The 23819-nt window shown below is 42.8% G+C and overlaps 1 protein-coding gene across 1 annotated transcript in view; it reads left to right on the plus strand.

Moving 5' to 3' along the window:
• Nucleotides 1–23614, plus strand: part of ADARB1 (adenosine deaminase, RNA-specific, B1) — a 61083-nt gene extending 37469 nt beyond the window's left edge. The window contains exons 8-10 of the mRNA XM_011954191.1: nt 1806–1987; nt 21816–21994; nt 23046–23614. Coding sequence (XP_011809581.1) covers nt 1806–1987; nt 21816–21994; nt 23046–23225 — 541 coding nt within the window. The 3' untranslated portion in view covers nt 23226–23614. The remainder of the gene's footprint in view (nt 1–1805; nt 1988–21815; nt 21995–23045) is intronic.
• Nucleotides 23615–23819: the final 205 nt, after the last annotated feature.

The raw sequence follows: 23819 nt of genomic DNA on the forward strand, positions 1-23819 counted from the left end.
TGAGGGGACGTGGAGTGGCCCTGAGACTTCAAGCCTCCAAATACAACTGTGGGCATTGTCAGGCAGAGACTGTGCCGTGGAGTGAGTGAGGGCGGGGGGATATATGAAGGCTGGTTCCAGCCTGGGCATCAGCCTCCTCCAATCTCAAGTCCTGCCACATCCACAGATCTAAGCCCGAATGTTTCTCATCTGTCCAGGCCTCCCTGTCCGCACACTGCCCAGTCCACCCTCATTTCCGACCTGTACTGCTGAGCATCTTCCCCCGCAGCAGCGTGTGCCGCACTGCCAACACCACTTCATGAAATGCACATTCGCCAGCCCCTCCCCCGAGACACTTCTGTGAAATTAGATGGAGCCACTGCCTTTCCAGAAGTCCTCCAGAGGCCTCTTTCTGCCATCTGAATACCGCCCCATCCCTCATCAGGCTTCTAGCTGCTCAGGGGCCCCTGCCCTGCCCCTCTGCCCTGGCTGCCCTTACTGCTGTCCTGCGTCCCCTGCCCCCTAGGTTGGGACATGCCTTCCTCCCTCAGCCTCACAGCCCCCTCCTTTGGGGCTGAGCTTCAGGGTCACCCCAGGAGCATTCCTTGAAGTCCATACACCCCTTTTTCTTTTCCACAGAACCCTGCCCTTTCTCCCAAATTGATTTTACCTCAATTTACGGTTCTTTATTTGTCTTTTCATAGCATTATTGTTTAGCTCCTAGGCTGTGTCTCCCCCCAGTACCTCACACCATGTGTATATAGCGCCCAGCAAAGGGTGCTCTGGACACAGCAACTCCCAGGCTGAGCAGAGCATGCTGTTTGTGGGGCTCAGAAAGAGAGAACAGGCATATTGTGAAGGCATGTGTGTGCTGGAGCTGATAACGCATACCTAAGTTGCCATTGGCATGCATAGTTGGTGTCATGCATGTCAGCCGCACACATGCAGCTGCTGTAAACCCCACACCCTCTCTCCCTGTGCATTCAGTGCCATTGTCACTTGCAGAGAACAGGAAATAAGCAGGTGAATGTTTTGAAGGGCTCCTTGAAGAGCTATCATTTTTATGAGAAGTATAGTGGTCCCCACTTCTCCGCAGGTGTGTCCCAAGACCCCCGTAGACTCCTGAAACTGTAGACAGGACTGAACCCTGTACGTGCTGGTATTTTTCCTGTAAGTACATTCCTATGTAAAGTTTAACTTATAATTAGACACAGTAAGAGATTAACAACAGTCACTAATAATAAAATAAGAGCGACTTGAGCGCAAGCACTGTGATGCTGCGACCATCAATCTGGTCACCAAGGCAACTGCTAACGGGCCAGCAGCATCTGCTGCAGCGTGGATGGTTCACACCCCGGGCTGGACAGCGCATGATTTCATCACACTCCTCAGAACAGCATCCAATTTAAAGTCTGGAACTGTTTATTTCTGGAATTTTTCATTTAGTATCCTCAAATCACGCTTAACAGTGGGTAACTGAAACCTCTGAAAGTGAAACCTCAGATAAGGGGACCTGCTGTAATGAAATAAATATGTAATTTCCTTTCTGATATTTCCCACAGCTTTCTCACAAGAAACACACGTGGCTCATTGATTATGGGAAGCGTAATGGTAAAGAAAATCGCAGCATAAAATAACTTTTAAGTAGATTTTTGTCTTTGCGATCGTAAGCTGCTAAATCAGTCTATTACTTTTGTTGCGCTCCTTCGTCAGTTGGTTGGGATCCTGCAGAATTGTCAGTGCATCCCTGTAACCACTCAGGCTTGGGCTGGGCCGCATCAGCACTGAGTCCGAGCTCCCTGAAGACTGCTTTCTTCTCCCTCCAGCTGGAACGTGGTGGGCATCCAGGGATCCCTGCTCAGCATTTTCGTGGAGCCCATTTATTTCTCGAGCATCATCCTGGGCAGCCTCTACCATGGGGACCACCTTTCCAGGGCCATGTACCAGCGGATCTCCAACATAGAGGACCTGCCACCTCTCTACACCCTCAACAAGCCTTTGCTCAGTGGCAAGTATCTCTGGAGTGTGCTGATTTAATCTCTGTCTTGATTTTGTAATGTTTTCATCCTCATGAATGAAAAAAACACCACCTGAGCTGCTCTGTGGCTATCAGAAGAACATGAGAGTCCTTCTAAAGGGACCCAAGTTGATGTTTCTGGGTCTCTCCGGGCCTTGTCTCTAGGGCCTTTTAAGTGAGTCCCTCTGCAAGATTAATCTCCTTTACCGATCACAAACCTAGCCGTTCATAGAGGAATTGATGGGCTTACACCTGTCATCCCAACACTTTGGGAGGCCAAGGCTAGTGGATTGCTTGAGCCCGGAATTTCAAGACCAGCCTGGGAAACATGGCAAAAGCCTATCTCTACAAAAATACAAAAAAATCAGCCAGATGAGGTGGGGCACGACTATGGTCCCAGCTACTTAGGAGGCTGAGGTGGGAGGATCACCTGAGCCCAGGAGGTCAAGGTTGCAGTGAGCCAAGATTGTACCACTGCACTCCAGCCCGGGCAACAGAGTGAGATCCTGTCTTAGAAAAAAAAAAAGAAAGAAATGAAAAATGAAAAGAATGAAATTATGACTGGGCTGGGCAGCTGTCTCTTTTCCTCTCAGTCAGGTAGTGTGTTCATTCCTGTCTCAGCAGCAGAGACTTACAGACACTGAAAACTATGTCAGCATTGGCTTTCCCAGACTAACCCTGAGCCAGGTCTCCTGGACGTTTACGTTGTCTCGGAGCCACCAGGGTGTCCACAGTGATGAGCTGCCTAGAGCCTGCCCTGGGCTCCCTGGAGAGGCCCTGCTGGCTCTGAGAGGTGGTGACAGGAGTAACCAGGGGCGCCAATGGCGGGCAGAGGTTGTCTCCCTGGTGTCTGCACTACCCTCGATGCCCTTCATTGCTGGTTTTCTTTTTTCTTTTTTTAGAATTTCAGTGGCTAACAGTAAAGTGAACAGGAACTTTTGAATTCAAAGGTCCTAACTTCTAAGCTCACCTTTATTTAAAAGGACACAGTTAAGGTATTTTTATCTTTTTAAATGTATAATTTTACTACTTTTTTAAAAGCTCAAAACTAAAACCATAATCCTAACCTGAAACACGTTTATTTTGCGGGGGGTGTGCGTGTGTGTGACGTTTATTTTGGGGGGTGTGTGCGTATGTGTGTGCTGCCTTGTTTTCTAGTGCTTGGCTACTAGCACGCCTTTTATTTGAGAAAAAGCAGTGTGGAATTTTATTCGAAAGCATGCCTGTCAGAGCACATGAAGGAGGCAGGGATGGGGAAAGACAGTTGTCTTGAATTAAATTTACAGCTCCCTAACTTAACCGTTGTGTTTTAAAAAAACGAAATAGATCAAACCTGATGGTAGGCAAGTTGAAACTGTAGCACCAATCAATGTCTTTTGAAGTATTTTGTTGTGTGTTGGTGTGTGAATTTCTCATGATTCCAAAAATTTCCCTCTTGGTTCTCTATCTTCTGTAGTTGAGGGAAGAGTGCTTTAATTTTAGCTGTCACTCATCTTTTATATGCATAGATACTTAAAACATTGCATGTGGAATATGGGACCCATAGGTGATACTCAAAAATAGTTGTTAATTAGGGCCTCGTTGAATAGTGCTAAGCAATATCTCATCCATAACTAAAATCTGCAAAGGCAGAATCATTTTGCTAAAGAAATTTTCTAAGATATTGAAAGTGGAGCTCATTTATAAAAGCCAGTGTATTTTTATCATATTTCACTTATGTGGAAAGCATTTATATCTGTTAAAAGACCTTGAAAAATAGTGTCTGCAAGATAGAGACTTCGGAATTACTGATGCTACTGTTTATCCTTTCCTCCTCAATATCTTCTCTAATTTTTTTTTTTTTTTTGAGACAGAGTCTTGCTCTATCGCCCAGGCTGGAGTGCAGTGGCGCGATCTTGGCTCACTGCAACCTCCGCTTCCCAGGTTCAAGCAATTGTCCTGCCTCAGCCTCCCAAGTAGCTGGGATTACAGGCATGTGCCACCACGCCCAGCTAATTTTTATATTTTTAGTAGAGACGGGGTTTCACCATGGTGACCAGGCTGGTCTTGAATTCCTGACCTCAGGTGATCTGCCCGCCTCAGGGTCCCAAAGTGTTAGGATTACAGGGTGAGCCACCGTGCCCAGCCTCCATCATCTCTAATCTTAACAGGCTAAAGCACATAACCAAACCTCTCCCCTGGTCCCTGCTGCAGGGGGCTGTGCCGGCTGATTCAGCAGCAGCAGAGAGAGCCTGGGTCGGAGCCATGAGGCTGCCCCTGTGTCAGCTCTGTCTCCTTGGCAGCTTCTGTGTCTTGGGTTCTTCATACGCCCAGTGGCAGGGTGCCCCTTGCAATCCTTCTGGACAAATGTGCCACTGTCCTATGAAAATAAAAGGACACCACACAAGCTGCAGGAGGCAGAACGTTACTCAAATGCTGAGCCAATAAACAGTGTCACTCTAGCACCAAAGTCTATTTCAAAATGCAAACTAGGCCGGGCGCGGTGTCTCAAGCCTGTAATCCCAAGCACTTTGGGAGGCCGAGGCGGGCGGATCACAAGGTCAGGAGATCAAGATCATCCTGGCTAACATGGTGAAACCCCGTCTCTACTAAAAAAATACAAAAAACTAGCCGGGTGAGGTGGCGGGCACCTGTAGTCCCAGCTACTCGGGGGGCTGAGGCAGGAGAATGGCGTGAACCCGGGAGGCGGAGCTTGCAGTGAGCTGAGATCCGGCCACTGCACTCCAGCCTGGGCGACAGAGCGAGAGACTGCCTCAAAAAAAAAAAAAAAAAAAAAAAAAAACCGCAAACTAGTTGAAATATCTTATTTTTGGTAAATGCTTTATTTTGGAAATGGGTTTTTGTTGTTTCCCTGAAGAGAGTTCAGATGAGCAAAGCAAGTGGCTTTGGAGAAGACACCTTTAGATCAGGACTCCTGTGAATCAGCAGGACAGCGTAGCAGGAAATTGGATGAGCCAGAGGATGGAGCAGGATGGGAGGGCAGATGCTTCTGCTTCAGAATTGAAGTCGAAAGCAAGTAATGCCATGGGTGTTACTGGAGACAAAAGGAACCAAATGAGAAAAATCTGGAGAGGCAAATGGTGATGTCATAGTAGATTTGGGAGGTCACACTCTTTAAAAATGGGTCCCAAAGCAAAGCCCTCAAAACTTTATTAAAAGGAAAGTCTTACATTTAACAAGTGACCTGGAAAGGGGAGCTACCAGGACATTGGCCCCCTTGCTGTGCATCTGCAGTGTGCATCACAGCTCATGTTGTGTTTGTTATACTTTGTCACCTCACATTTTATTATAAGGGTCATTCTCGTGTTAAAAAGAGAGCGAGGTATGATGGTGCCTAGTGAATTGTAGTGTCTTTAGGGAGGAGCAAAAATGGATATAAATGAATACAAAGAAAAGATTACCTGAAACCAGGAGCAAATCAAAGTAAAAATGTAGGGATAGGGTGTTTCTTTCTCTTAAAAAAATAATGCTGTCAGGATTGAAGTGAGAAGAATTTAATTTTCATTTCAGCCTGAACACTAGTTTTACTTTCAGAAAGGTTCTTGGTGCCAAGCTGTGAAACTTTTGCCTTTGTGGGTATGCACACTTGGTACCCTTGCTTAGCACTGTGGAAACGGAAGTCGCTTGAGCTTTCTTCAGTTTTCTTTCGAATGAGTTTCACATCCAGCACTTGCAAGCTGGACATTTCCAGCTTCTAATTTATGTCCATGGATCCCCTGAGTGTGAGCTCCTCAGCTGGCCCAGTTTTTTGTCCAAGGCTCACTAAGAGAACCTAAGAAGAAGGAGCAGGGTGCCCAAATGCCCCATGTGATGGCTCTGGGGATCTTGTTGACAGCCTGCTCTGGGGTCTTCCGACAAGGCTCCCTATCCTACCGGTTTTCGTGTGGAACGTTGGCACGAAACGTTAAACAAGGCTGCTTGATGGGGGTAGGGTCCTCGTGAACAGCTTGCATTTCAGTATCTCTGGGAGGACAGCACGGGTACCCGAGGGGGCTGGCAGCAGGCCCAGGTGTGTGGCGGGAAGGAGGCAGGTGCCTGCGGAGCTGCTGTCCATCCAAGACCATTCAACATCATGGGCAGGAAGAGCAAGGCAAGCTGGTTTAATGAGGCCCTGGCTGAAGTGAGAGAGAAGGAACATCACTGTGAGAGTGTGTGAGAGTGTGTGTGCGCATAAGTGCATGTGTGTTTATGTGTGTGTGCGTGTATGTGCTTGTGAATGAGTGTGTATGTGTGTGCCTGTGTGCATGTGTGTGTGAGTGGGTATGACTGTGTGTGGGGGGGGTGTGTGAGTGTGTGTGTGTATGCATATTCTCCAGGTAAGAGTGGTCATCGGGGTTGTGGGAAAGAGGTATCAGTAATGTCAGTTTCCTCCTTGCCCTGGTTTCTAGGAGGAGTGAACATGACATGAGTCATTGTAAAAGAGAATGACCAGCAAGCTTGGCTCCAAGTACAGAATCATTCTTTTCAGCTGACAATTTTTCTTTCCATTTTACTTTCTGTTTTCCTCCCCTTTACTTTTGCTGGACTGATTAAATTGTCTTTCCCTTTTCTTCCCACTGGTGATTTGGAAGTTCTAAACCTTATTTCTATTCTGACCAGTGGTTACCCCAATTTTTAAAAATAAATATGTTTAAATCACTTTGAAAAAGTGTTGGCATCAAGAATTAATATTTGTAAAGATCCAAACTTGGGAAAAGGTGAAATACTGGGCTCATTTTTATTCCACACTCTTCCCATCCTTGTCTTCCTAGATTCTGATGACATCATCTTGAGTTTTGGAAACTCATTTACTACTGTGCTTTTTCTTTAAAAGCCTTTCTTAATGAGTCACACAGCCACATGGTCAACAATTGTTCAGATGAAAATGTAAGGGCTCCTGGTTTCTCTCCTAACCAGTTTTCTGTAGCCATTGCCCCTGCCCTTAACTCCACATCCAGATTTATTTTTCACTTTGCTGGAATACATCCTTGATTGGGGTGACAGGGTGATTTCTTGGTTGGCTGTTTTTGTTTGATTTTTGGAGAAAAGGCCTGTGTGCTGCCCCTAGATCTTGACTTTACCTGGTCCTCGTCGGTGCGCCAGGTGGACTGGGGACTGTGGATGTCTGGGCTTGGTCCTTCTCCCAAGGACACGTCAAGACCTCCATGGTCACCCTTTGTCACAGAGCCAGTTTGAGTTTCTTTCCTTTCTAGAAGGTACCCCCTTGTTTTTTCTCTGTTAGCATTAAATTTATCTGTTTTCCTTAAAATTCAGAAATTTCAACAGACTAAGCCTAGGTGTGTGGCTAGTTTGTTGGGGTTTCTTTCCTACTTACTACCCTGAACCCTCTGATCTCGATTGTTGACTCTTCACTTCCGAGAAATGTCCTTCCATCGTGTCACTTCTGCTAGAAGCATCTTCTCTGCCCTCTCTGTTGTCCCTGAAAGTGCTGCTGAGCAGAAGTCATAGTCCTGCAACCGGTGTCTCTTCTCTCATCTGATGTACTTTTTTGACTGCACTGCATTCTAAGAGAATGCCTGACTTCTCTGTCACCATCTCAAGAGTGAACTGTTTTCCCTGCAGAGCAGGCTCCCCAGGAGCTCATGCCTGGCCCACTTCCCTGCACCGCGGCTGCCACATGGCTCCCTCTCTTGCTGTAGTTCTCCTTTCTGGGAGAGTGACTCCATGTGGGGCTCCTCATCTCTGTTGGGTTTTCGGTGGCTGCATTTGGGGTTCCTCATGTCTGTTGGGTGTTCACTTCTCCTTTTGCATACTGCGAGAACAACCTTCTAGTGATTGGAACTGTCTAGAAAAGAGTTTCCTAAAAGGAATTGAGCTCCCCTGACTGAAAGTGTTGGGGTTGGAATTGGACGGAGATTGTTGTTACGGACACGGTGACGGGATCTGGCTGAAAGGATTCACCCACATGGCCTCCAAGTGTCTTCTGAACTCGGGAACCTACGGAGTGCAGTCTGCTTGTCTTTAAGTTCTCTGTGTGGATGACTGTAATGGTATAGTACAGTTACCTGTTGTATCAATCACACCTTTGAAGGTTTTTAAAAATAACGATTGTTATACTTCACTGACTGCCATCCTCCGGCCATTTCCCAGGCGTGCATGTGCTCAAGTCGGGAGCCAGATTCTTACATACGTCCCTGAGTCCACGCCGCAGCCCTGTGGGCTGGGCCCGCCGTCACCCTTCGCAGTGGAAGCAGCCGCAGCCGGCAAACACCACAGGACTTGCAGCTCACAGCCGTGGTCCACTGTCCATAGGACAAGCACTGCTTGAACCCACATCCGATCTTTCGCCACCCCAAGGCTTGCCTCCTATGGAGGACAGAGAGGGCATGAGAGTGCCTTGGGGCTCCCCCAGGAGCTGCTTCAGGAAAAGGAGGAGCTGGCAGGATCTCTGTGAGCCTCTCAGCCCCACTCCACCTGCTGCTCACCTTCATCCACATCCAGTTAGCATCTCCTGCCCATGCAACTCTCTGGACACGAGCCCACCTCACTCAGGACCACAGCTCTGGGGCTCCTTCCACAGCTGGTGTTTTAAAACCCTGTGGTCTCCTTTGAGAAAGGAATGTTATTTGGCCAGAGGTCCTCTGTGTAAAGCCCTTGGCACCTGGCTGGGGTTAGTGGACAACCAAGACAAGGCATGTCCGAGCTGGCAGAGGAAGCCTGAGAGCAGCGCTGGGGAATGGGCTGGAAGGGTCAGCAGAACCCAGCCATCTTGCTGTGTATGGATTCTCATGGATTGTGTTCATTTCTCTGTCAGCTCAAAGGACTGCCCTTCTCAAGACAATCACAATGAAAGGCTCAAAGGTGCTCTGCTCTCAGCTTAAATGGCAGGTTGGTTTTGGACCTAGAGGGGCTCAGAGGCTCCCCGCTGTGTTGCATGGCCTGTATCATCCTCACTGGGGGGAGGTGCTGTGCAGAGTTTTCCTTACACTTTAACTCATGCCCAGGTCTTGACTATTTCTTATTTGCAGAATAGAGGCCACTTTCAGTCAAGATTGTAAGTACACATTTTCCTTGACCCACTAATAAATGTCTAATAGTTTCTATAACATGAACCCATAATAACCCTAAAATATCTATTGTTAATCATTATGTATATCATTCATCTTTGATTACCCTACTATGTGAGGAACCTATTGGAAAATACCTTTAGGGTAGAAATAAGAAAAAACATCAATGCCAGCTCTTCTGAGTTTTTTTTTTAATTGTAGCAGTTATTAGACCAATTCACAGTTTCTCTGTATTTGTGCTTTAAAAGCTCTGATTCAGCACACTTAATTTACAACAACAGAGGGATTCTCATTAGCAGCCAAGTTGTTCTTGCTTTTATTGGTTTCTGCACCACGGCCTGGGATGGGATTAACTCATTACCCTAGTTCCTTCTTTGCAGCCCGGAAAGATAAGCATCTCACTGGTGTCAGCCCTCACACTGCATTGGCCTCAGGGACTCGTAGAAGGATACGCTTATAACCATTTAGGGGCTTTCTGCCCCAGAAAAAGCATATGGTTAGTATTGGAAGCGTGGGCTATTTTCTTTTTGCCTTATTTCCTCCATTTTTGTTTCAAGGTGGGACTTGATATAACTTAAAATATAAAAAATGTTTTGTACTATTAGGATCTTACACTTTTTGTTAATTAATCATTTAGTGAAAAATCTTGTCATTCTAAGGTTTAAGTATCATTCAGCAGTAATCCTTTATTTTGATGAGAAGTAATGGAATTGCCAAGGAAGATAATATAAGCATTATCCATTTGTTTATGAAAGATTCAATTCCATTATGGTCAGAGATTCCCCAACAGTTTAACTGGATACCTACTCTTCTAGCCATTCCCCCGCGAAAGAAATCCTTCCTGATTCTGTCTGCTTGAAGCATGTGGCCTTGAACATGCTCCTGGGGCTGCTGCCTCTACAGAGTGACAGCTCAGGGACCTGCAGGAACTCAGAACATGCAGGCAGATGATGGAAGTAGGGCGGGTGTGCTGGTAACAGCCACCGAAGACCTCAGTGCCACTGGCAAAACTGTGCCACAGGAGAAACCTGAGCGTGTGCTAAAAACCACCCCAGCAGCAATCAGTAAATGCAGGCACAGTGACCTCAGGAAGACATGAGGCTCCTACCAGTGCCTGTGGTGAGGCCAGCCCAGCCCTGTGTGTGGGTAGGGCACACCTGACTGACCACCCCGACAAGCAGGGAAGGACGGTGCTGGAACTCTGAGTTCTTGGGATGAGGACATGGTCTTGGCTGATTGTTTTCCTTCAGACCTTCTGCAGAATTGAATGCGCATCAAAGAAACAAGCAGAAGAAACCATGCCAGCTGCTTGTATTAAATAAAAATATTTACTTACAAACTTGGATTATCAAACTTATGAGGAAAATAAACAACACAAAAGAGAAAGATCTATATTAGAAAATAGAACAACTGAGAGAAAGCAGAAACAATTTAGAAAACAGAAGAGAAATAAGTAATGATAAACCTTATTTGTATGTTATTTAGTAAGTGCTGAAATCTAATATTAATTTGAAGGTCTAGAAAATATTCCATTTTTTTCAGTGTGCATTGGGCATGGTTCTAGGTGTTGGGATTTTGCAGGAAACGGGACAAACAAAACCTCTTCCTTATGGAACTTTTGCTCTGATGAGGGTAGGGGGACGGTGAGGTCAAATAAATCTCAGGTAACTTGGAACAGAGAGGCAGAATTATGAGAAAAACCTTCAGATATGTGGAAAGTTATTCAGAAGGCCCAATGTTTGTTTAATAGCATTTCAAAAATAGGAAGTAGGGAGGAGGAAATAACAGAAGAAAATTCCTCAGTACAGAGGAAAACACAAGTATTGGAATTAAGTGGACGCAGTGAATACTGAGCAGGATTAATGAGAAAAGTCCATGCCCAGTATATCCCGTTGGAGTTTCAGAACACCAAGGACAAAGAGAAGATCCTAAAAGCTTCTAAGTTAGCTGCAATACGTTGGAGATATATATAACTCTTACCAGGACACCGGAAGTCAGAACAGAGTGATGAGATGACTTTCTGGTTCTAAAGAGAAAATATTTTTATTGTGGAATTTCCTACCCAATCAAGCATTGGGACAAAGTGGTAATTTTTAGATAGTCAAGGATTCAGAGGACATATGCTTTTGGAGAAAACAAAATGACTTGAGGATACTCTAGCAAAACGAAAAAGACATCTAAGAAAGAGAAAACTTGAATTTAAGAAAGAATACCTTATAAATCCAAAGTACAATTGAAAAGGATAATTCAGCAGCAAGCCTGAAAAGTAACTTCCAAATTAAAAGAGAGACTCATATTAAACAACACTAAAAAGAATGTTTTTAGAAGAAGGTGAATTTATTTTTAATGAATAGCCTAACTGAGAAGCTGAATGCTCTGAATGGTAGGGTGAAAGCAAACACTTCTTTTGTGGACAAAAAAAAAAAAAGGAAAGGAGAGTGGAAACTCCAGGGAACATAAAAAAGCTATTCAGGAAAGGAATGGCTCAGACATGAAGCAAACAAAACTAAGGCATGATTTTGAACAATTCTTGAGAGACAGAACAAAGAGACTCCAGTATAAGTTTGTGCTTGGAGGGGTGTACTGAGGAGCACAGGCTTGGTGGTGGTGTCCTGTTTCTCCTGCAAAGTCTGTCACTTTTAAAATGTGAAAATAAAAAAGCAAAAACTTTTCTAATTATTAGATCAGACGAGAAACCAGAACTTAAACTACTGACTACTTAGAATACACATACCAAAAATGGTGAATTGGAGCCCCACTTACCTTTAGGAGATCATGGCCTTGAATGAATAGAAAAAAATAAGTGAATTAAGCCTTTCTTTTCCAAAATTGGGAGAGAAAGCAACAACAAAGCTAAAGAGGAAATAAAGGAAGAAGGAAGGAAATAGAAGTGAGAGAGAGAGGGGAGGAGGAAGGAAATGAATAATATAGGAAAGAGGAAAAAATATTAAAATTAGTAAAACTGGCCAGGCATGGTGGCTCACACCTGTAATCCCAGCACTTTGGGGGGCTGAGGGAGGCAGATAACGCGAGGTCAGGATTTCGAGACCAGCCTGGCCAATATGGTGAAACCCCATCTCTACTAAAAATACAAAAAAATTAGCTGGGCATGGTGGTGGGCACCTGTAATCCCAGCTACTCAGGAGACTGAGGCAGGAGAATTGCTTGAACCCAGGAGGCGGATATTGCAGTGAGCAAAGATCATGCCACTGCACTTCAGCCTGAGTGACAGAGCAAGATTCCATCTTAAAAAAAAAAAAAAAAAAATTAGTAAAACTAAGAGGCATTGACTTCAAAGAACAATCAAACAGATCTACCACTGCCAGGGCTATCTAATTAATATCAGATAAAACAAAAGTAACCAAGTGGAAATTGAGGGCTACCCACAGATGGGGAGGAGGGTACAGTCCCACTCCTTACTGCAGTTTCCCTCTCCAGGAGGTCAACCAAGGTTGGAAAATACTGTACTTAGAGCACATTCACATAACTTTTACTACAGTATATTCTTATAATTGTTCTATTTTATTATTAGTTATTGTTGTCAATCTCTTATTCCTATTTATAAATTAAACTGTATCATAGGTATGTATGTAGAGAAAGAAAACATAGTTATACAGGATTTGGTCCTATCTGTGGTTTCAGGCATTCAGTGGGGGTCCTGGAATGTAAAGATTTCAAAAGAATTCTTTGTTCATCTCTGATACTTATAAACTTGAAACTGTCAACAACAACAAAGAAAGAATAAGAAAATGTAAATTATCGAAGTTAACTCAAAAAGAAATACAATATATAGCAAAGGAAATTTCCAGGGAAGACATTGTAAAGGTTGTCCACAGATTACCTTCCAGCAAATTCCTAGATGGTTTAATCTATCAAAGAACATGTAATTCTACCTCTGTATAAACTTTCCAGGCCATGGAAAAGAGCAATTGACCTAATCCAAATACCAAAACTGGACAAAATGCAAATAAAAGCCACAGAATTACCTATGACTATAGATGCAAGACTCCTAAATGAAATACTATAAAATCAAATTTAGCAATATGCCCAGGAAACTAAGTATAGTTTCATTTTATACCTGTTAGTATAGTGTATCCATGAGAAGGTTATCAGAAAGGATCCATAACATCTCAGTGCTTTACAGAAGTCAGCATGTGTTCATTAATATGTATGCTCACCATGCATATGTGTGTATACACTGAAGGAGTATGCATTAAAATGGCAAAGCTCATCTAGAAAGGAAGGATTGTTTTGGGAGGGTTTAAGATTCTTTAGAGTCTTTAAGAATTACTCAGCCAGGCATGGTGGCTCATGCCTATAATTCTAGTGCTCTTCTGAGGCTGAGATGGGAGGATCACTTGAGGCCAGGAGACCATCCTGGGCAATATAGCAAGACCCCATCTGTAAAAAAAAAAAAAAAAAAAAAAACTAGCTGGGTGTGGTGGCATGAGCCTATAGAGGTGGGAGGATTGCTTGAGCCCAGGAGTTCAAAATTGTAGTAAGCTATGATTGCGCCACTGCACACCAGCCTGGATGACAGAGCAAGACCCTTTTTCTTAAAAAAAAAAAAAAAAAAAAGTGGAAAGACTCATGAAGGATTTTTTGTTGCTTTTTTTTTTTTTTTTTAAGACAGTGGCCAGGGTCCTACCCAAAACCTACTCAATCAGGATCTCAGAGGTGGGATTCAGTGTGCTTATTGTTTAAAGCTTCATATCCGATTCTACTGAACATACCTGCTTAAGAACCACAAAATTACAGTGGCTGTCTCTGGGTTTTATAGCGTTAATTTTCTTTTCTAAAGTTTGTGTAAATTTTTGGAACTGTCTGCAGTGAGCAAATGTTATTTTTTTAATGAGAACAATTTTTTTTAATTTTCAAATTATCTTTCATGTCTTTTCACAACTTTGTTGAGGTATAATTGGCATATGATAAACTGCATATTTAAAGTATACAATTTGATACATTTTGGCCTATGTTTAGATCTGTGCAACCATCACCACAATAAAGATAATGAATATACTTATCCACTTCAAAATTGTCTTAGCACTCCTTCGTAATCCCTCCGTCTCCCTCATCCCCTCCCCATCCCCAAGATGTACCATCTGTCTATACAGATGAGTTTGCATTCTCTGGGATTTTACATAAACGGCATCATAAGGTTTGCACCATTTGTGTCCAGCTTCTTTCACTCAGCTTAATCATTCTGAGATTGATCTATGTTGTTGGGTTTGTCCATAGTTCATTCCTTTTCATTGCTAAGTAGCATTGCATTGTGTGAATAAACCACAATTTGTTTATCCCTTGAAATATTGATGGACATTTAGGTTGTCTCCAGTCTTTTAATATTACAAAGCTGCTGAGAACATTTCCGTACGAATCTTTGGGCGCTTACTTCCATTTCTCTTCAGTAGATACCTAGGAGTGGAATGGCTGAATCATAAGACAGGTGTATGTGGAACTTTTTAGAAAACTATTAACCTGTTTTCCAAAATGGTTGTACTGTTTTTACGTTACCACCACTAGTGTACGCGAGTTGGAGTTCTGTCACTGATATGCCAGAATGTAGTATGAGCGGTCGTTTTAGACATATTAGCAGGTGTTTAGTGATATTCCCTCATGGTTTTAATTTGCATGGCTCTGATGACTAATGAAGTTGAATGCCCTTTCACATGCTGATTTGCCATCCCTGTGCCTTCCTCAATAAACTGTTCAAAACTTTGCCCATTTTTACTGAGTTGTTTAACGTCTTATTAGTGAGTTTTGAGAGTTATTTCTGTTTTCTAGCTACAGATCCTTTGTCAGATACATGATTTGAAAAAAAATGTTTTCTCCCAGTCAGTGGCTTGTCTTTTAATTTTCTTCATAGTGTCTTACACAAACCACATAATTTTAATTTTGACAAAATCTAATTTATAAAAAATTTCTTTGATGGATCATGCTTTTGATATTATATCTAAGAAATATTTTCTGAAGTCAGTGCTACAAAGTATCTTCTTCTATGGCATTCTTAGAAATTTCACAGTTGCAGTTTTTACATTTAAGACTGTGTTTCACCTGAGTTCATGTTTGTGTGGGGTGTGAAGTATGAACTGAAGTTCATTTTTTTTGGCATGTAAGATATCCAGTTGATTTAGCACCATTTAGTGAAAAGTTCCTCGTTTCTTCATGGTATTGCCTTTGCGCCCTTGTCAAAAATCAGCTGGCATGTGTATATACATGTGGGTCTATTTCTGGACTCTGTTGTTTGCCTTTAATCTATTTGTCTAAAGGCCAGTGTTACATTGTCATGATTGCTATAGTTTTATTATAAGTTTTGAGGTCAGGTGGAGTTAGTCTTCCAACTTTGTAGTTTTTCGAAGTTGTTTTGGCTGTTTGTTTGTTTGTCCTTTTTGTATTTCCGTAACAATTTTATAATCCACTCATCAATTCTACATTCTTATTGCACTGGTTAGGACCTCCAGTACAATGTTGAGTAGAAGTAATGAGAGCAGGCGTCCTTCTCTTACATGTCATCTTCAGGGAACACATTCAGTCTTTCACCATTAGGTATGATGTTGGCTGTAGGGTTTTTTATTGTTGTTTTTTGTTTTAGAGACAAGGTCTCAGTCTTTCACCCAGGCTGGATTGCAGTAACGTGATCATAGCTCATTGTAACATGAAACTCCTGGGCTCAAGTGATCCTCCTGTCTCAGCCTCCTGAGTAGCTGGGACTACAGGTGCATGCCACCATGCCTGGTTCGTTTTAAATTTTTTATAGAGACAGTGTCTTCCTATGTTGCCCAGATTGGTCTTGAACTCCTGGCCTCAAGCAACCTGGCTGCCTCAGCCTCCCAGAGGGCTGGGACTATAGGAATGACCCACCATATCTGGCTGCTGTAGGTGTTTTACAGATGCCTTTATCAGCTTAAGGACATTTTTTTTCCCTCTTTATAGCTTACTAAGCGTTTTTAATCAAGAATGTATGTTGGATTTTGTCAGATTTTTTTTTTTCTGCTCTTAGATGACTATTTTCATTGCAGTGACTTGGGCCTATAGTCCCAGCTACTTGGGAACTAAGGCAGGAGAATCACTTGAGCCCAGGAGTTTGAGGCCATCCTGGGCAATGTAGTGAGACTCCATCTGAAACAACAACAAAAAATGAGATGAGCATTTAGTTCATTTTTCAGTTTGCTAATGGTGACATTTAAAAACAATTAAACCAACCTTGAATCCTGGGATAACCATTATATGGTTATTATGTGCTATTCTTTTTATATATTGTTGGATTCAGTTTGCTAAAATTTCATTTAGAATTTTTGTATTTATATTTATAGGGATATTGGTCTATCATTTTAGTTTAATGTCTTTGTTAGGTATAAAATGAGTTGGGGTATATTTTTTTCTCTTTAGTTTTCTGGAAGAGTTCGTTTGGATTTGGTATTATTTCCTTAAATATATGGTAAAATTCACCAGCGAAGCCATTGGGCCTGAAGTTTGCTTTGTGAGAAAATATCTAACTACAATTTATTTTTCTATAATAGATTTAGGGCTATTCATGTTATCTGTTTTTTTCTTTTTTCTTGAGTAAGCTTCAGTAATTTGTCTTTCAGGGAATTTGTCCATTTCATCTAATTTGTCTAATATATTGGCATTAAAGTATTCAGAATATTCCTTTTAATATTTGTGATATCTCTAATGATATCATCTTATGCCTTATATTGATGATTTGTATCTTCTCTTGTTTTTTTCGGATCAGTCTAGCTAGAAATTTATCAATTCTGTTTATCATCTCTCAGTGCCAACTTTTAGGTTCAGTGATTTTTTTCTTTTGTTTTATATTTCAATAATTTTTACTCTGATTTTAATTATTTATTTTTTTTTCTGCTTACATGGTGTTTCAATTGCCCATCTTTTTATAGTTTTTTAAGGTGCTAGCTGAAGTCATTGTTTTAAGACCCTTTTTACTGCTTTTGTAGCATTTAAAAATTATGATATGTTATGTTTTCATTTTCACTTCTATTAAAATACTTTGTCCCTTGGGTTATTTAGAAGTCTGCTATTTAGTTTCAAAATACTAGGGATTTTACAGAGATCTTTCTGTTGTTGGTTTTTTAGTTTCATTTAATGACTTCAGTCCTTCGAAATTTGTTTAGACTTGGTTTTATGGACCAGAATGTGATCTATCTTTGTAAGTATTCCACAAAACTTGAAAGAATGTGAATCTGCCACTTTGGGGTAGAGTGATCTATAAATGTTAATTAGGCTAAGTTGTTTGTTTATATTATTTATTTTCTTTTATATTCTTATCAATCTTCTACTTGGTCTATCAGTTATTGAGAGGCAGGATTGAAAATCTCTTAGTTATAATTATACATTGTTTATTTCTTCCCCTTTTTTAGAGTTTTTACTTCCTGTATTTTGTAGCTCTGTGATTAGATGCATAAAAATTTAGGATTGTTGGCTTCTCTTAATAAACTGACCTCCTTTACTGTTATATGATGACCCTTTTTATTTCTGGTAACAGTATTTGTTCTGAAATTTGCTTTGAGATTAATATAACCTCTTCAACTTTCTTTTGATTAGTGTTAGCACAGTGTATCTTCTATCTCTTTAAAGTACTTTATATTAAAATATGTTTCTTATAGGCATATAATTATATATATTTATATATTTGGATCTTGCTTCTCTCTCCCACCATGGACAATCTCTGCCTTTTCACTGAGGTACTTAAAGCATTTACATTTATTGTGATTATTTATATTACTAGGTTTAAATTTCATCTTGCTACTTATTTTCTGTGTGTTTCATATGTTCTTTGTTCACTTTTTCCTCATTTTCTTACTGCTTTTGCCTTAATTGGGTATGTTGGATGATTCCATTTTGACTCCTTCTTGACTTTTGAGCTGTAACTTTTGTTAATTTGGTGGTTGTTTTAGGGTTTATAGTATGCATTCTTAACTTACCACAGTCTACCTTCAAGTGATATTATACTACTTCACATATAGTAAAAGAACCCTACAACAGGATGCTTCCATTTTTCCATTCCCAACCTTTGTGGTATTGTTTTCAGACACTTTTGCATGTGTTTAAAAAAATCCAAATTACATTATTATTATTTTCATCTTAATAATTATCTTTTAAAGGAACTTAAATAATAAGAAAAAAACCCCTTGTATATTTATCCACATAGCTATCATTTCCAGGGCTCTTCATTCCTTTGTATAGATCTGGATTTCCATTTTAGTATCATTTTTTCTTCTGGCTGGAGGACTTCCTTTTACATTCCTTGTAGCACAAGTCTTCTGATGATTAATTATTTCAGCTTTGGTATGTCTGGGAAAGTATTTTGCTTTCATTTTGAAGTATATTTTGCTGTACAAATATATTTCTGCTGGAATGGCAGGGTCCTTTTTCTCCTTTAAGTACTTTAAAGACATTGCTTCCCTAACTTCTTGTTTGCATTGTTTCCAGTAAGAAATGTGTTGTTATCTTTATTCCTCTGTGTGTGTTTTTCTCTGAGTTTGCTTAAGATTTTCTATTAATACTGGTGTTGAACAATTTGTTCTGTTGTGCTTTGGTATAGTTTTATTCATGTTTCTTGTGCTTGGGATTCATTGAAATTCTTTAATCCTTGGGTTTGTTGGTTTCATGAAATTTGGAAGTTTTTATCCATCTTTCTTCAGATATATTTTCTGTTCCCCCTTCTCCCTCCTCACCTTCATGAAATCTCATTACGCATATTTCACCCTACCTAAACCTGTCCCATATCACTGGTTTTCTCTTCTTTTTTCTCTCTTTTCTCTCTCCGTGTTTCATTTTTGATAGTTTCTGTTACTGTGTCTTTAAGTTCACGAGTCTTTTCTTCTGTGGTTTCTCTTCTGTGGTTAGTCCCATCAAGTGTATTTTTTATCTAATACGTTGTAGTTTTCATCTCTAGGAGTTTGGCTTAGGCTTTTTTATATCTTTATGTCTGTATCTTCTGTATGTGAATGTCAGGCACTTTTTCCTCTGATTCTCTCAGGAGGCTGTTTCCCAGCCTTGAGTAACATGCATACTCTGATCAGAGATCCACAAGATATTCAAGGACACCCTCTGCGCATCTCCAGGGCTCACTCTCTCTCTGCTTGTCTCTTCCTTCTGGTGCTCTGTCTTACGAAATCTGGCTCTCTGAGTATCTCCAGGGTTCACTCTCTCTCTGCATTTCTCTTCCTTCTGGTACTCTGTCTTACGAAATCTGGCTGACTTGGTTTCCCTTGACTCTCAATTCAGGGGATCTGCTACACTCTGCCAGTTCCTTACTCTGAACAGTAAACTGTTCTGGCAGTAAACTGTCATCTGGATTTTAGTATCTCTCCAAGGGAGGGATAAATGGTCATTGAAAGCAAGTGAGCATGGTGATGGGGTGGAGGTGGCCTCCACAGGGCACGAAGTGAGTTGTACTGAGTCATCTGAGAGTGCAGTGTGTTGCTTCTGGCCAGTGGGCTTGACAGTTCAGTGTCTGGGTTCAGAATATGAGTCCGCCCATGTTCTAAGCATGTTCTAAAGATTCATATCCTAAACTAGTTTTGATTTTGGTGGCCTGTGACATCCATGTGATATGAATTATCAAGCTCAATATACAAATGGAGATACATGTATTCAATTCCCAGTTAGACAAGTATCTTTTTAAAACCTTTCAACCCTGCAAAATTAGCCTGTGATCAGTTAAGATGAGACAGTTTAAACACAGCAAGGAAACAAGTACAAGGGTACTTCAAAAAGTTCATAAAGTTAAAAGATAAATATTTTTAAAAAGATATAAACTTTATTTCTCAACATAAGCTCTATCGAATTCAAGACATTTTTGTAAGCGCTGATCCTAACCATTTAGATTGTCCCTAAAGAACTGAATGGTGGCTGGGCACGGTGGCTCATGCCTGTAATCCCAACACTTTGGGAGGCCGAGGTGGGAGGATCATGAGGTCAGGAGCATCCTGGCCAACATGGTGAAACCCCATCTCTTTTTGTTTTGTATGTAAAAAATACAAAAACTAGCTGGGTGCGGGGTGCGGTGGTGTTTGCCTGTAGTCCCAGCTACTCGGGAGATAGAGGCAGGAGAATCTCTTGAACCTGGGAGGCGAGTGAGCTGAGATTGCATCACTGCACTCCAGCCTGGTGACAAGAGTGACACTCAAAAAGAAAAAAAGAACTGAATGTCTTGAGAATTTAACCATGTGAATGCAGACTTTCTTACATTATTAACTGAAGAAAAATTCCTTAAGGGATACCCTAAAGGGTACCCTACATTCCTTAATTCCTGAAATTAAGGAATTTTTGAGATTAGGAAACAAAAAAGTCAGAAGGAGCCAAATGAGGTGGATTTGCAACCACCACAAGGTGGATGGCTCATGATTTCCTGTTGAAACCCTCACACAGTCGCCCTTGCTTGATGAGAGGAATGGATAGGCGCTTTGTCATGATGAAGGTCTCTGGCGAAACTTCCCCAGGGGTTTTTCTGCTAAAGCTTTGGCTCACTTTCTCAAAACACTGTCATCATAAGCAGATGTTGTTGTCCTTTGGCCTCCATGTGAACCCAACAAGCAAAACGCCTTGCGCATCCTGAAAATGCTGCCATGGCCTGTGCTTTGGCCAGTCAGCCTGTGCTTTGACTGGGCCCCTTCCACCTCTTGGTAGCCTTTTTTGTGGGGGGATTATGCATTTTCTTCAGGATTGTCTTTGTAAAAGCTATTTTTATCTCCTGTTTGATGTTTGTTCTTGCTTCAATTTTAGCAGAAGTCACGTAACTCTGATGGGAGCTCTTTTCTTTTTTTTTTTTTTTGAGACCGAGTCTCGCTCTGTCACCCAGGCTGGAGTGCAATGGCCGGATCTCAGCTCACTGTAAGCTCCACCTCCCGGGTTTACGCCATTCTCCTGCCTCAGCCTCCCAAGTAGCTGGGACTACAGGCGCCCGCCACCTCGCCCGGCTAGTTTTTTTTTTTTTTTTTTTTTTTTAGTAGAGACGGGGTTTCACCGTGTTAGCCAGGATGGTCTCGATCTCCTGACCTCGTGATCCACCCGTCTCGGCCTCCCAAAGTGCTAGGATTACAGGCTTGAGCCACCGCACCGCGCCCAGCCTGGGAGCTCTTTTCAAACAGATGTCTTCATCTTCTTAGTGCTTCAAACTAGATCCTATTCAGACATGTTTCAGCAAGTTAGTACAAGTTTATTTTGGTGCCAGTTTTGAAATCCATGAAGTTTTTTCATAATATGCATTTTCTATGAACTTTTTCAAGACTCTTGTGAACCATTTTAAGACACTTGTTAAGAATTAGGGTTTCCTATTGCATCATGGATGTCACACATGCAAAGCCACGTGACCTGAACATGCCTGGCCTCTCAGTGGCAGGGGAGCATGTGCAGGCATGAGTGCCAGAGGTGGGTGACACAGGAGCAGCCCCCACCTACACGACCTCGTGGGACCCGGCATTAGTCTCAGAAGTGGCTCCATCCATCCACTCTCAGGCAGCACCAGAGTGAGAAAAGACACACTTGTCAGGAAGTCTCATGATTCCAGGTTTCTGTCAACCTTCTGCCCACCTGTGCTGTCAGACAAGGGCATACCCGTGGGTCAGTTCGGCTTTCTCAGAACTGCTCCTATTCTGGTGGCAGTGGCAGAGTGTGAGGCCACTGCCACGGCAGATGCGCACTCAAGTCTGCGTATGTTCCTCAGCAGGCAGAATTCCTCCACCACGCACTTCTGTGGCCATGTCTGAGCGCAGTGTGCCGCCCCCCGCTGCTCCCTCCCTGGGGGCGAATGCGGGCTTCACACCGCCTTCCTGTGCCTTCCGTTTCAGGCATCAGCAATGCAGAAGCACGGCAGCCAGGGAAGGCCCCCAACTTCAGCGTCAACTGGACGGTAGGCGACTCCGCTATTGAGGTCATCAACGCCACGACGGGGAAGGATGAGCTGGGCCGCGCGTCCCGCCTGTGTAAGCACGCGTTGTACTGTCGCTGGATGCGTGTGCACGGCAAGGTACTGAGGCGCCCTCACCGTGATGCGCCGGCTCCACCTCCCCAATAGCTTGTCTGTCCTCACACCTACTGTTCCTTAAATTGTTTCATCATGTCATCATGCACAGCTTCCTAAATCGATCATTTGGAAACCTTTTGTTCCTTCAGATTGTTTTAGCTTGGAAGTGTGGCCATGTCCCTGAAACCTTAATGCCATCTCAAAGGCAGCTCCTTCCCTCCCTGCTGCAGAGTAGCACCCACTGCCAGGCCACTGTGTGTGGTGGAAACATCTCTTACTCTCAGATATTGAAAGTCATTATGCCAGTCTCCCTGCTGTCCCCTCCTCAGCAACACAAAAATTGCTTGGATTCTGATAACCCTCCATGAGAGTTTTTAAACCTTTTGAATTAGCTGTGGGGCCCTTTTTTCCCCAGAATAAAACCTTATATAGTAAGTCAGGATATTACTAGTTTGTATTTATTCTTCAATCAAGTAGATAGCATCTATTTATTCTGAGACCAGCATTGTGCACTGGCATGGGAGGTATAGCCGGCAGTGACAGTGCCCAGGAGGGTCCTGTTCACACAGGGAGGGGCAGCACCCAGGCCAGCTGCCGCAAGGCCACAGTCCACGCAGAAAGGAGCTACCAGTCACGAGGGAAGGCCTCCGAGGTCATCAGGGTGATGACATACACGTAACATCAGTGGTGCTTCTTATAGTTAAAAATGAAACTTGAATCAACTATTGGTGGCTTCCCAGAAGCACGTATTCAGAACTCGGGGGTCTGTAGCTGCCTGTTTGACTAGCAAGACTGGAACTGGGCGATAACTCAGGCCTCAGGAGGTGCGGCACCTTGTTCTGTGTGAAGCCGTGCCCTGGTGATAACTCAGGCCTCAGGAGACGCGGCAGCTTGTTCTCTGGGAAGCCGCACCCTTGGCAGAAGGCACCTTCCTCTGGGTTGCTTCCCCCCAGAAGCCAATGCAGTTCTAAAGGCCGTGTTTTGGCATCTTATTAGGTGTTATTTTCATCTGTTACAGCGTCAACAGTTGCATTTGTTTTTTATCCCTTCACAGGTTCCCTCCCACTTACTACGCTCCAAGATTACCAAGCCCAACATGTACCATGAGTCCAAGCTGGCAGCAAAGGAGTACCAGGCCGCCAAGGCGCGTCTGTTCACAGCCTTCATCAAGGCGGGGCTGGGGGCCTGGGTGGAGAAGCCCACTGAGCAGGACCAGTTCTCACTCACGCCCTGACCCGGGCAGACATGATGGGGGGTGCAGGGGGCTGTGGGCATCCAGCGTCGTCCTCCAGAACCTCACATCTGAACTGGGGGCAGGTGCATACCTTGGGGAAGGAGTTGGGGGACACAGGGGACCACCAGGTGTCCACGGTTGTCCCCAGCATCTCACATCAGACCTGGGGCAGGTGCGCAGTGTGGGGAGGGGATGGGGTGTGTCGGGGCCCAGCATCGCCGCCTGGCATCTCTCTGCCACAGCATTTCCCCTTCTGAACCGTCCAGTGACTGCTTTCAATCTCGGTTTACGTTTAGAAATTGAGTTCTACTGAGTAGGGCTTCCTTAAGTTTAGGAAAATAGAAATTACTTTGTGTGAAATTCTTGAATAAATAATTTATTCAGAGCTAGGAATGTGGTTTATAAAATAAGTAATTATGTCAGGTCACTTTTATGCCACATTATTTTAATTGCAAAAAAAGCATCTATATATGGAGGAGGGTGGGAAAATAGAGGTAGAAAGTAGTAGTCTAAAGGAAATCGCCACACGTCTGTCTAAACTTAGGTCTCTTTTCTCCATAGGTACTTCCCTGGGTAGTTTGACACACTAGGTTT

This window comes from Colobus angolensis, unplaced genomic scaffold (assembly GCF_000951035.1).
Source record: "Colobus angolensis palliatus isolate OR3802 unplaced genomic scaffold, Cang.pa_1.0 Scaffold38, whole genome shotgun sequence".
NCBI classification, from domain to species: Eukaryota; Metazoa; Chordata; class Mammalia; order Primates; family Cercopithecidae; genus Colobus; species Colobus angolensis.